At 31.9% G+C, this 15016-nt stretch overlaps 1 protein-coding gene across 1 annotated transcript in view; it reads right to left on the reverse strand.

Annotated features, from left to right (window-relative positions):
* Positions 1-422: 422 nt before the first annotated feature.
* The window catches only part of Su(Tpl) (Suppressor of Triplolethal), a 236481-nt gene continuing 221887 nt past the window's right edge, over positions 423-15016 (reverse strand). Inside the window, exons 12-13 of the mRNA XM_090394333.1 lie at positions 8984-9155; positions 423-2506 (exon numbers count right to left, since the gene is read on the reverse strand). Of these exons, the coding sequence (XP_090250459.1) occupies positions 2339-2506; positions 8984-9155 (340 nt within the window). The 3' untranslated portion in view covers positions 423-2338. The remainder of the gene's footprint in view (positions 2507-8983; positions 9156-15016) is intronic.

The following is a 15016-nucleotide window of genomic DNA, read 5'->3' on the forward strand; positions in this document are numbered from 1 at the left end:
TGGTATATATTTATTAACACATCATTTTTATGAAACTTGACAATTTCTTTATTTGTTGCAGTGAAATGGGAGAAAATGCAAACAAGTTAAATAATTTTTATTAGGCAAACATCACAGTATATTATTTTAAAACAAATTCCAAGTGACCTAATGGAAAAAAAGAATAGTGTTTGGTATGTTACTGGAAGAACTGAATTCCTTTTGATGAAAGAATTCACCTAGCTGTTTTCAGTGACTTTTAATGATATAACTATATATATATATCATTATAAAAAATTATAATGATTATAATTATTTGTGATATACTTTTATAGCAAAAATCTCAGGGAAGTTAAAATAGCTATTAATTAGTAATAAGCTTAATAAATTAAACTATTTATGTAAATTAACAAGTGCTTTCTAGAAAAACACAAAGAAACAGGTTTAAATGCTCTATGCATGAAGTAGTTTTATTTTCAGTTGTATACATCTGCACTGTAACTTCAAATTCCACCACGAGAAGGTTGCTATACAAACAGTTTAAAAATAAATTTAATAATGCATAACCCTTTTTTTTTTCTTTTTATTTTGGAAAAGAAGTGTCACTAACCAAAATCCTCAAAAGGGGAAAAATCCCAAAATCTGTTAATAAAAATAAAGTGTTATAAAATTTCACTTCTGTTTAGAAGTAATTCAGTACTAATTACTTCCAGGACCTCTTTTCAGTATATTATCATCATCTACAAAAAACAGGTTCAAATTTCAAGCATAACACTTCCCACCTATTTTGTATATTTCCCCTCCCCCCCTTCAATGTAACTATTTTCAAAAGGAACTGAAAATTTAGATATGAATATTTAGTTATAAAATGGCACACACACACACACTTAATAAAAACTGCACTTTATAATGCCTCTAAATTTAACTTAGCTATAACAAGACAGTCTTTCAACAATAAGGAGCCTAATCCAGCAACACTTTTGGCTAAATTTTTCTAATCAAATGTTTAAATAAATTCTTTGACACAAGTTGCAAATGCAACTGCAATCTTAAGATCAATGGATAAATAATAATAAAAAAAAAAAAAACATAATTTAATAACAGAGCAAGAAAAAAGGATCCAAGGTCTACATTTTAAAAAGAAACAAAAATTTAACATGGCATAACAAAAGCTGAATAATATTACAATGTTTGCTATACAGTCTATTTATTACAAATATCTTTTGCTTTTACAAACGATATTTATCCCTGAAAATAATGCCATCTTTTTTTCTTTTTGTTTATATAAGAAGGAACTAGAATTTGTTCTGATTTCTAAAATAATTTAAATTTCTTAAACCCACTAATAATCTGAAACCTAAGTTGGCACATGCTTAAATCAATCAATATACATACATAGCTTTTAAAGCTAAGTTCTCTAGTTCCAACTTACACAATAGCATTTTCATGTTATGAATGAAAACTAAATTATGTGCAGCTAAAAAAAATATTTATACATATATAAAAGACAAAGCATTGAAGTACATTCCACTAGTGGACTGCTTGTTCAAGAAAACAATGCTTGCCAAAATTTATAAACTGGTTATTTTTTTTTCAGTTTGGTGAAATTTCATTGTAACATATAAACAATTTTTTTTTTCTTTTCTCTACTTCTGGAGATAAACTGTGAAGGACATAATAGCAAATACGGGTATTCAAATTATTCTGTACAATAAACAGAATATGAAGAACTTCTCCCCTTATGTATGCAGTGTAATATACCAATTTTATTTACATTTTACCCACATGCCATAAGCTAAGGAGAAAAGGAAAAAAAATACTGTACAATCACTGTATGCACATTTATGTACATGCAATGCATGTTTCGGTGTATGTATTAGGTGTGTGTGGAAATAGTCAAAATGCATAGCTCAATGCTTACAAATGCATTTACTCCATTCATTTTATACTTAAATTCTTAAAGGCAGTGCAGAATTGGTAATAGTTTCCACTGTTATATTATGGACAACTTGGAAAATATCCATCACATCCAGTTCAGTGAAACCTTTAGCACCGTTATGCAGCTGTCTCCAACAATACAGCCATTAAACCATTTTAAATAAGCAACAAAGTCTAAAATACTATGATTTTTCATCACAGGGAAATTAAATGCAAAGTTGACTTACATTGCTGTGTAAATTTTTTTTGGTTTTTTTTTTATTTACCCCAAGAAAATATACCTTTTTTTCTGTGTGACAGCAGAAATTTTCCCTAAATATTTAACAACCACAAATGCCTACAGAATGACAAGAGAATAATACATCAATCCATCATTATCATTTATATCATAATGAGCAAAGTTATTAAAAATTAACAACTGCTAAGACCTGCAAGTCTGAAAACGTGCTTGGGCCTGGTCAAATTCAATTACCAATTTTTTGATATGGGACAACTTATCATGAAGGTAATGGAATCTACGTTTATCTTCTTGATATTTAGAATTACGTTTATTTTCTTCATACTCTTTTACAATTCGGTTCTTTATTTCCTGAAATATATAATAACATTAGCATTAAAAACAATAATGCATCAAGTGTGTACACAGATGCACAAAAAACATCTCTTCAGAATCTCAATAAATAAGAATCTAATATTAAACTTAAGCAGTACATGAACAGCATTTAAACAAACTATTAATATATTGTGTTTAATTTTAGGAATCATGCAGAGCCAGGAAAGAATTAGGGGAGTCTTTAACAAGAATAAATGCAAAAATATAATGGTGATATTGCTACAGACCTCCGGACATACAATTTAAATCTGCTAGTCACAAAAATTTAGGTGTGTGTGTGTGTGTGTGTGTGTGGAAAAAGTCAACATGCATAGCTCAATGCATACAAATGCATTTACTCCATTCATTTAAACTTAAATTCTCAAAGGTGGTGCAGAATTGTGTATCATTATATATATATATATATATATACATAAAAATTTTTTTACCTTGGGTATAATATACGTTAAAGATACAAAGAAATTTTATACTTGGTTTTATTCCTTTTCCCAAGTAAGCAAAACAAAGTTTTGCACATGAAATATATTCACGTCTGAGCTACTTATATATAGAGGCCAATGACTTCACATCACTTGCCTTAGTATGTATCCCATAATGCAAAGCCCCCCCCCCTTTCAGGGGTGTATAATGCAATGCATAATGGGAAGGGCATTAAAAACAATACCCACACCAGTTTTGACCTTTATTGAGGTCTCTTCACTGGGAGCTAGACCCAGGAGAAATACCAAGGTTGAAGTAATGCAGAAGTCATATCTCATATACAAGTAGACAAAAGGTGCTTGACCTTCTTAATAAAAATCTCTAGATGAGAGAAAGATGTAAAAAGTTTTTTTACCTTGGGTGTTATGTACGTTAAAGAAACCAAGAAATTTTATACTTGGTTTTAATTCTTTTCCCAAGTAAGCAAAACAAAGTTTTGCAAGTGAAATATATTCACGTCTGAGCTACTTATATATAGAGGATAGAGGCTAATGACTTCATATCACTTGCCTTAGTATTACTTCAAAGCACCCCCCCCCTTTCATTACTAAAAGGGAGGGGGTGCTTTGCATTATGGGATACATACCAAGGTAAGTGATATGACGTCCTAAAGAAGAGGACCATTCCTAGGTATCATCAGGAATTCACTGATGACCAACTTCCCCTTTATCATTCGTTTCACTAAAACCTTATTCACATGATGAAGTACTTGCTGGTATAATGGCTGCAACTTGTAAGAGAAATGGAGACCTGCCATTATTACTCACTGTTCTTTCAAAAAGATCTTGTATGTGTGCTAAGTAACTTGACATCTTAGAAACCTGACTACTGCTTATAATAGGGTGGTTAATCCTATCTGCATTGTCTGCAAATTTGCATTATTTTGTGATGAATTCCTTTACATTCAGGCCAGGATACAAAGGAAATCGTCTATACCAATTTAGCTATGGTGACACTATTATCCTAAAACTTGCATCTCAAAATGTTGTAGAAGCTTCTCATTTCTTTAAGAGCACTGAAGGTACTATCCATATGGTATTTTTTTTACCAAGTAGCTGGCATGACTTCTGAAAAATCAGTGACAGTAGCTTGAATGAAGTTAAAAAAAAAATGAGAGAAAATGATTTCTTATTGTAAAGAAGTATATCTTCACTTGCTTTAATGTTTTTTTTTTTTTTTTTTTAAATTTGTATCATCTCCTTTTCCACTGCTTATTTCCTACAAAGGCATTATTGCCAAGTCCAGTTTGTGCTCCCAGCAGATTAGAGACACCCACTTTACTGAATGTAGGTACCATCTGCAATTCTTTCAATCTTTTTGGGTGAATTTTGGTAACAGGTAATTTTTTTTTTAAATCACCATTTCAATTTCAGCAACAAAGGGAACATCTTAAATAGAAATTCAAACAACCACAGCCAAGTGATATGCAATGCAATACGGTGTGTTGATATGAAATATGGCCCATGCAAATATAACATGTTCACACTGGGCATTTGAAAACTCTTCTAGTCATCTTTACCTTATGGCAGGTTGACAGAGTACACCATGCCCTACATATTGTGATGGATTCTTTGCTATAACCAAATCTGCTTAGACCAGTAAAACAAATGTGTGTTTATTTAGGATACATTAGAAAGCAACAATTAAGGAGAATAGTATATTGGGTTGGTATATTTGAATTACTAAAAGGTGTAAATATGTGAATCAACATGAATGAGCCATTTGAGAATGGCAAAATATAAGGGAGAGAAAGAAAAAGCATAAACAAAAATGCTTTCATTACTGACAAATAAATTATTAATAATTAACATTTGTGATATTATATGTATATGTCCCATAAGTAGCTGGGCTGGAGTGAATAACATGTGATCCTGTAAAATCTAAATATGAATGTTTGCAGTTACAATTGCAAATATAAATAATTAATCAATAATGAATAGTGGCTGCATACAATGGCAGCTCAATAAATAAATATTGGGGGGGGGGGGGGCTAATCCAATGAACTATTAATGTTCACCATAGGCATGGCAGGAATATGTGCTGATGGTGCAGCAAATCATCTTATACAATTTGTTGTGCTTGATGTGTGTGTTCATTTCTACTTTGATTTGTTTTCTATGTATTTTCTTTTATTCGATTCACACTATGGATCTTATGTTTATTACATCCTTTTCTTTCTTTCTTTTTTTTTTTTTTTGTCATTGGCATTTCTGTCTTATCAATAACAGATACCCTGCATATAACAGTCTTTTGTTGGAGATCAATGGATGCAGTCCGCTTCTTATAATATATAGGCTTCATTTTTATTCAGGAATAGAAGAATTTTTACTTACTATGTCTGTTTATTTTGAAGATTGTAATGAAAATGTTCTTGCATCATAAAAAAAAAAAGAAAAAAGCATTTTACACTATACTGCAGAAACAAGAAAAACAAGTAGTTTTATAATATCACTAAACAGAGTACAGTCTATGGAATATATATATAACAATTTTTGTAATTAGAGAGATGCTTAACAGTCAAAGCTGTGAACTGGGTGGAGACCTCCACATAGCCTTTTAAAGAATATATAGAACTGACCAGTTAGGTATTTACCAGGATAGTGAACAAATGGGGATAGGAATGGCAATTTGGGATTTAGCTACCAAATTGTATTCTTACTGTCTTAAACCACAGTGCAAAATGAGGACACAACATTAGAATTTCATGCAAGTTGGGTTGCCTGGTTAAACATAGAAAGCATCGTTTTCATCAGAGAACCAGCAGGGCAAACAATGCAAAATCAGCTATTTGAACAAATCCTGACTCAACATCAGCAGAGTCCAAGATTGCTACTATCTACATAAGATCAGTGGGAAAGAAATGGAATTTTAAATACACTGTGCTTAATTAGCTTAACAAATACAAAATGTTATATTCAGACAATAACAATCAGGGAAAACAAGGAGTAGCTAGCGTATTCGATACTAAATACGAGGATAACCCTTCTGCAATGGCAGGTGCAATATCAAGTAGAGTGATGTAGCAAATATCTGAATAGATACCTGGACAATGAGGCTTATTTGTGCCTATGATCTCACAGAAGGTTCTACTAAGGAAGAAATGCAGGAATTTTTCTAGGCATTAGAAAAGGCAAACTGACACAACATAAAAGGAAATTATTACCAGACATATATGTTTTGGGAAAATTTGGAGAAAAGCCAATAATGATGGTAAGTACTTGCTGAATTTCTGCTTAGGGGCATGGACTAGTTATTACTAACAGCATGTTCCAACATAAAAATGTGCACAAAGTAATATGGAGAGAAGATGCAAGAAATAAGAAAAGTTTCATTGACTATGTTATTGTTGTGATGTTTTCTCATTGGTTCAGTATAAAGTATCCAGAGGATTTGATACAGGAACTAATAGCTATTCAGTTTTGAGCAGGATAAAATTGAATTACATATTGAAAAGAAGAGTGTGTAAAAAAGATTCAAAATGAATCAAAGCTGAGTAGCTTTCAGAGGTGAACTGCAGACTAAAATATACAAACATTATTCAAGAAAAATGGAGAATTTTAAAACAGGAACCAAACCTTGGAGATTCAGTGGCAAACCCTGAAGAAAACACTGAAACCTTGATGTACGGTGTAATTACTTTGAAAGAGTGTTAAATGAAACAAGCAGTGACAGCAGAGTAGTAGAAAACACTAAACAGGCATGCAGTCAGGAATACATATCAATACTTGAAGTAGAAAAAGCCATTAAAACCATAAATTTGGGAAAGTAGCTAGAGTAGACGATAGTTGACCAGAAATGCTCAAATATGAAGGTATAAAAGTTATACACTGAATTATTCAGAAGAGCTGGACAAATGGTCAAATTCAAGATGATTGAAGTAGAGCTTTCATAATGCATTTATAAAAAGGAAAAGGAAACTGAATATGAGAATTATAGAGATATTTCTCTACTAAGTGTTCCTGAAATATTTATATATTTGAGAAACGGCCAAGAAAAACTGTGGAAAGAAAGTTTGGCGAAGGACAAGCTGGATTCAGGACATATCAAGATTGTAAGGATCAGATTTTCCCCTTAAAGAAAGAAACCATTGTTTTCATCAGAGAACCAGCAGGGCAAACAATGCAAAGTCAGCTATTTGAACAAATAGCTGAGATAAATAGTTGAAAAACCATGGAAATACTGGAGACCACAGATATGAGATTTCTGAGAAAGGAGATGAACAGACAACAGTATCATATTAAAAATTAGGGTTTGGGGAAAGAACTTAATATAAAATAATATAGAATTGGCATTCATGAATGTATTAGCAGAGCTAATCTCAGATAATATGGTCACTTAACAGAATGAGAGAGGAAAGATTAGCAAAACAAGTGTTCTTTGCCAGGTTGACAGGAAAAAAACCTAGAAGAAGACCAAGATGTAAGTGGATTGATAACAGTTAAAAGTTCCTCAGAAGACAGATCCAATAATGTTGGAGTCTTGACAGATAGATTAATTTGAAGGATAATTATTGACTGGAAGTTAATCATGAATCAGGCTGAAATATATGGCCTTAAATAAACAGTATTACCCCCCCCCCTTTGTTTTCTTTTCAACTGAAGAAACCTCAGCACAAATAACAAGAAAATAAATATCACTATGTTGTATTGATAAATTGTTCCTTTCACTGTCTGACATATCCAGTAGCCAGCAGCTGCTGAATTATGGAAGCAAATACTTTAACAATTTTTTTAATCTATGTATCTATATAAAGGATAAGTTCTCCCTCATTTGATCTAGAAGCATCGAGAAGAGATTCATTCTGCAGTCTTTAATTTCCATAACTAATTTTGTTTAATGACATCGATAATAAATGAAATATATTCTTTACATTTCATGCCATTTTGCTATACTGTCCTACTACTACTGGGCCTGAATCTACACTGTGCTTAATTAGAAGGGATATCAAGTTTTTAAAAACAGTAAAAAAGTGTCATTGAATTTCATTATATAACTGGCTGTAGTAAGGAGGTCCTAGAGATGTTCAAACTTTTCTGGTTAGTTTCTGGCTAAGTCTGCATTGGCCTTTTTTTTGTGAGAACTGGATACTTCATGAACCCTAATGTCTCCACTTTGAGAAGTTCTCAAAAAAACTAATCTAGAGTTATCATCAGTAGCCTAGGATATTTTTTACATATATTATGCAATGCAACTCTGTCTTCGTAGCACAGCCACTCGAATTCCTTTAGCCCATTTGTCTTTGGAAGTATTCTTAGTCCTTTGTTTTTGCTATATTACAAATTAGCACCTGCTTAAGGACTGTTAATTTTTTTTTTTTTGGTTTAATGGTACCTCTGAGCTTTAGTAGAGAAGAAAACAGTTTAAGAAGAAATTAACTTAATAAAAAATTAATTACATAAGGTACTATCTCCCAGTTGGAAATGAACTCCTTGAATAAATTCACTGACAATGAGATTTTTTTTTTTTCAATGTGTAAATTATGTGAAGGAAATAAGGTAATATATTTTTTATGAATTTTGAACGAGGTTGAAAATTCACTCACCATTTGTCTCTAATAACTTGCCCATGGTGAGTGGGGTAGTAATTTCTGCAGTTCTGTACACACACACACACACACATTTTTTATGCAACTCCTACCCAAGAAAGGTTGTAAACATATAGTAGTACATTAGTACTGTAAGGCAGATTAAGGGATTTTTTTCTATTAATTTTTTTTTTTTTTTAATAATCTAGAAATCATACTCTAAAGATAAAACGAAATTTTTTCAAGTACTTCAGGTCTCCAATGAGTGGAGCAGTGTCACACAGGAGGATGAAAATGAAATTCATCTCCCACATCCTGTTGGTCAGAGAGCAAATATGCTAACCATTATAGGCTGGCAAAACAATATATAACATACATGTGTGTGCATGCATGTAATATGTCTCCTTATAATTAAAATATAAGATTATTAACTAATGAAAATTACTTACATGCCACTCTTCTGATCCTTCTTCAGAACTCCTGAGCCAGTTTTCCAATTTAGCAAATTTTTTTGATACCTGCTTTACAATGGAATGCAATCTGCGATACTCATCATATTCTGCATTGAAAGCTGCTTTATAATGTGCTCTTTGCTCAACATTAGCTATCACACCATATTTCCTAATTAATGAATGAAAAATTATTAAAATTTGTTCTTTTAAATACTGAATATAGCCAAATTATATGATTAAAGTATGCAATATGTGTGTGCGTGTGCACACGTTATGCATCATGTAATAAATAAGGACTAGTTGCTTTGATGTAGGAAGAAAAATAGTTTATATTTGGTAAAGCAATTGCACAAAAATATGAACTGATTTGAAAATTAAAAATAACATAAAAATTTACCAATTTTATAAATTTTCAGTTTTATTACTTGAACATGGTTACTAAATGAAAAAAATGCAAGTACATTTTAAATTTTGTTCACAATTTTATTCATTACTGACTGTTGTGAAGTGGGAATGAAACTTCAGTTGGAAAGAAACAATACCACTTACTTCCATATGAGAAACCTAATTAATTTTCCACCAAAAACATCTTAAATAGGATTCCAAATGTTGGAATTTCTGGCTGAATCAACAAAATCTCACATCATCCTCATACTATATTATGGAAAAACAATGAAGTGTCTGTGTGAATGCTTTGATATTTTTTATAAGTAAAACAATGGTGTAATGAAAATTTAGGTTTAGATAACATGTAAATACTTCAAATCATTTTTATAATCATAATCAAATTCCTGATATGTACCTTCAGGGGATGAACAGGATATTCTGATAGTATTACATGAAAAAAAGGTACATCATTACTAACTCCCAATCAACAATTTTCCTTCAAATTACACTATTATCTGTCCAGGCTTCAACATATCAGATCTTATATTTCTGTCTTCTAAGGCATTTTTAATTGTATATCAATCCCCCCCCACACACACACCTTGGTCTTCCTCTGGGTCTTTTTCCCCCAATCAACCTGGCAAAGAACATCGTTTTACTAATCTTTTCTCTCCTATTCTGTTTAGGTGACCATATCTGATATTAGCTCTGCTAACACATGAATGCCAATAATAGCAAGTTCTTTCCCAGTATCCTCATTTTTAATATGATACTGCCATCTGCTCACTCCCCTTTCTCAGAACTATCATATCTGTAGTCTCCAGTCTCTGATGAAGCATTCTATTTCTAATCCATCTCTCAGATTTATAAGTTAAAACTGACTTGAACACTTATCGTGTGTACAGCTAATTTAGTGTTTTAGCTAATTTCTTTCTTATTCCATATAAATTTATTCAGCTAACTTCCTACCATACCAGCTTGACTAATTCTGTTGTCTATTTTCATATTTAATTTGTCATTTTGACTAAAAATTGTGCATAAAGAGTTGAATTGTTTTACTTGTTCTATAGGTTCTCCATTCAGAATACAGTTAATGTTTTCATTGTTTCTGCCTATTTTCACTGTCTTTGTGTTTTTATTGCTGCTTTTCATATCAAATTTATTACAACAATTATTCAATTTAGTCAGGAATCTTGCATACTTGTACTGGATTAATTTAGAAGTATAACATCATCTGCATAAAGTAAACAACTGAGATTGTCATCTATAATTTTGACATTAGGTTTAATGCCACTTTCCTTCATAATGCAATCCATATACATGATGAATAACAGAAGGAATAATGTATATCCTTGTATAACTGTAGCATTTTGAAGAGCTTACATCTGGGCACCTTGTCATATGCCTGTTCCAGATCCATGAAACTTAAAATGCAAATCCTTTTTATATTCCCATGGTTTCTCAACTATTTGCCTTAAAGTGAAAATCTCATCCTGACCATCCCCTATTTCGACTGAATCCAGCTTGTTCTTCACCAAGCTTTCTTTTAACAATTTTTCTTGGCTGTTTTTCAAGTATACTTGCATACATCTTATCAGAAATTCCTCTGTAATTCTCACATTTAATTTAATTTCCCATTTTATAGATGTACTCTGAGAGCTATGTTCCAATCATCTGGAATTTGACTCTTTGACCAGGGCTCATGAGTTATGCAGTGCAGTCACTGTAAAAGTTTTAAACTTCAATATTTTAGTATTTCTGGTCAAATTTCATCTACTTGACCTGCTTTTCCATATTTCATGTTTTTGTTGGCTTTCTTCACTTCAGGTACCGATATATGTTCCTGATTGCAATTACCGTGCTGACACTACGTTTCATTTAGCAATCTTTCAAAGTACTTACTGCAAACATTCAGAATATCTTTATCATTGGTTTTCATATCACCTTTATCAAGTCTGATTCCTTTTACTGTATTCTTTCATCTATTTCTAAGTTTTTTCAATAGCCTCCAGAATACTTTGTCATCCCCACGACTTTTGTTTAGCTAGTTTTGCACAATGATTTACTTTCTTAAATTTTGCTTTGTATTATCTAAGAGCACAAACTGAATTACTTGTCAAGAATTTTAATATGCTTTCTTTTTTTCCTTGACTGTCACTTAAACTTCCTGAATCCACAATGGAGTTTGATTTTTCTATCCTTGCAGGCAATCCCATCACATTTCTGTCTGGCTGAATCTCCAAGGTTTGGTTCTTGTTCTCAAATTTCTTAATTTGTTCTAGAAGTTTGCAACAAGTAGATCTATACTTCGGAAGACCTGTAGTCTGCATCTCTTTATCCACAGCTAATCAAAAGAGGAGCATGTTTTCAGTGGCATTGAATTCATAAAAAATGGACAAGACACCAATGGGCTAATGCACTCTTTACAGATGAGTGTCATTTGACTTTTCTCCAATTCTAGATGACACTTGATCTGACATGAAAGTGGTACTGCTTACCATTGCGAGAATGTTCTTGAAAAGGATAAGTAGTTTGAGGTGGACATATTGCAATAAAGTTCTTCAATGTCATGTTCGATTGTTCTGTTTTGCTACAGGTGAAAAATTCATTTTTATGAATGACAATGCCACACCACATTGTACATGAGCAGTTGTTGGATCCTACTTCGTCTCAATCTATACTTTGGATCCGACATGTTAGTCACTATGTTCTTAAACAAAATAATAAGTTGCTAGTTGGTTTCTAATTCAAATATAGAGAAAATTTATATTTAAAGACTATAAATTTATATTTATATTTAAAGTTCTTCAATGTCATGTTCGATTGTTCTGTTTTGCTACAGGTGAAGAATTCATTTTTTATGAATGACAATGCCACACCACATTGCCACATTGTACATGAGCAGTTGTTGGATCCTACTTCGTCTCAATCTATACTTTGGATCCGACATGTTAGTCACTATGATGTTCTTAAACAAAATAATAAATTGCTAGTTGGTTTCTAATTCAAATATAGAGAAAATTTATATTTAAAGACTGCGCCACTCTATATCTGAATTAGTTCAAGAATTGAAGAAAAATCAACCTTCAACTATTTCTCCATAAAATATATACTGGCCGAGTATATTTGACTTACTTAATTTACCCGCTTTGGCTCGAATATTTTATGAATGGTGCAGTAAAAGAGATTCAGGCAAAATACAACTTTAGATAAACAAAAACAAACATTTAATTTAGAATCACAAATTTTACACTTAAATTCAAATCAGTAATTAAGATATCACAAACATTTTAGCTTCTCTGATAAGTTCGATCATACAGACTCAGATAAAGGTAAATTCATTGTCTCTAATACAGTCTTCACACAGTTCCTTAAGTTCCAAATACAATAAAATCGCAGTAACACCACTTTACAAGCAAACACTTTTAAATTTACACTTCAGCTAATCTTCACAATAGTTACTGTTAACATAAGGAAATTCTAGGATGAAACTCACACACTTCTCTGTATAGGAATATTAATGGTTGGAATAATCTTACCGATAATCTTCTATCTTCATCAACTTATACACAAACACTTTTTATAACCGTAAACACTTTTAACAATAATCGGCACTCATTAAAATAAATCTTCAAAGCATTAACTGAATTAATTCATGGTCACTATACACATAAACGTTCTTGCATGAAGTACTACTGATCACTCATGAAATAAAGCAACACACAATAATTCCTTAACTTGAGGTTTTATATGCACAGTTGTTCACTCTTCCGGCATTCAATTCTTTAGACACTACAATTCTAAACACAGCTAACGGTAAACTTCAATTTTTTATATCCTCTACTATTCTCTAGTTACTCGATGCTTTATTTCAAGATTCTGAGTGTCCTTGACATGTCAGCCCTGAAATTATATCTCAATTCAAGTATCGCTAGTCTAATTAATAGTCTCTCAGCTGTTTTCCGTAGCTATAATTGTTATTCTACAACTTATTAGCTAACTGCTTCCCGACTAGTAGACTTTATTAGCTGCTTGAGTGACTTGCCGACTCGCTATTATCGCACTGTGATTCCCGAATGCCGAATGCTCCGATTCCAACCTAATGCCAATCGTCTCCTTTCTCTCTCTCTCTTAATTAATCTAATCTCTATTTTATAATTTCAGCGTTCTTCCTTTTTTATATCCATTCTTCCCGCCTAAATTGTTCTCGTGATCTCTTTTTACTAAAACTCTTTTCAATAAACCTTCTCCTCACGTTCTGTTCCAAAAATGTGCTTGCTCACTTACATACGTCTCCATGACAACCAAACAAAATATAATAAAATTGAGGTATTGCATAACGCTAAACTTTTACAAATAGGAATAAAGAATATTTACATTACAATTAATGCGCAGTTAAAATATCAAATACAAATTCTTATAATATTAACATAGTAATAAATAAAATAGCTTAATAATATTTAATAAGGTTAAAGGTAGTTATATGAATATTAAATTATAAACAAGTGAATTACATTAAATAATATTTACAAGTCTAGCCTTTGTGATGGAAGATCATGTTGGATTCTGAACCAAATAATAATTACTCTAATCTCTACATAATCAGAATCCAACACAGTGGATACTTCTGGGGGACTGAGGATATTAATTGAATCAAGTAGCCTGCACGATTCCCATATCTCAACCCCATAAATGTTTGGGATGCAATAAGGAGATTGATGCTCAAAATCCCCCTCCCCACCACTTGAAAACAGAGTGAAAACGGAGGAGTGAGCCAGTTTTCCCTCAAGAACTCCCAAATCACTTGGTGCTAAGCATGGTATAACATTGTGAGAGTTGCACCTTAGTTTGAGGTGGACATATTCCATAATGAAATATCTCTCTGCATAGTTTTCTCTAAGCACTGTGCATTAATTTCTTAACTATGCCATTAGGAAATTTGTAACTTTTTCCAAAAACGTATTGCAATTTAATTTGGAAACACATTTGGCTACAGTCTTGAAAATGTTTTCATATACAGGTAAAAGTATAGCTCATCCTTAACTTTTGGACACCAGTGTATCATTTACCTTTTCAATAAAATGTAAGCAATTCTCATGATTCTGTCTTTCCCTATGTATGGAAATACCAGATTCAACAGATATACTTTTCTAAGTTTGAGGTTGGGAATCTCTTCTATCTACAATTGGCCATAACAGACTTCTTGGGAATAATGGATGTTTTGATGATAGATTTTTTTTAATTCTTATGGTCAATTAGGTAACTTTTTTTGATCAAGTCATTAGTTTTATTATGTGGGATCCCAGTCTAAGGATAAATGTGTTGGAACCTTTTAGATGTTGGCATAGATGTTTATCCTTAGACTGAGATTGCAGGATCAATTTATTCAAAGAGAGAACTTAGTTTGATATACTGGATTCTAACATCTGGTTTAATGTCACTTTCTTTCATAATGCAATCCATATAGATGATGAATAAGAGTGGAGATAATGTGCATCCTTGTCTTAAATCTAATTTTACATCAACCCATCTTCCTGTATTTCCTTCAATTTTAACTGCAGATTGACAACTTAAATGAGTATGTATTGCTCTGTATAATATTCCATTTACCCAATATAACTGTAGTGTCTTGAAATGCTTTTT

This window comes from Typopeltis vanoorti, chromosome 6, assembly GCF_054136105.1.
Source record: "Typopeltis vanoorti isolate ZY-2024b chromosome 6, IOZ_Tvanoo_1.0, whole genome shotgun sequence".
NCBI classification, from domain to species: domain Eukaryota; kingdom Metazoa; phylum Arthropoda; class Arachnida; order Uropygi; family Thelyphonidae; genus Typopeltis; species Typopeltis vanoorti.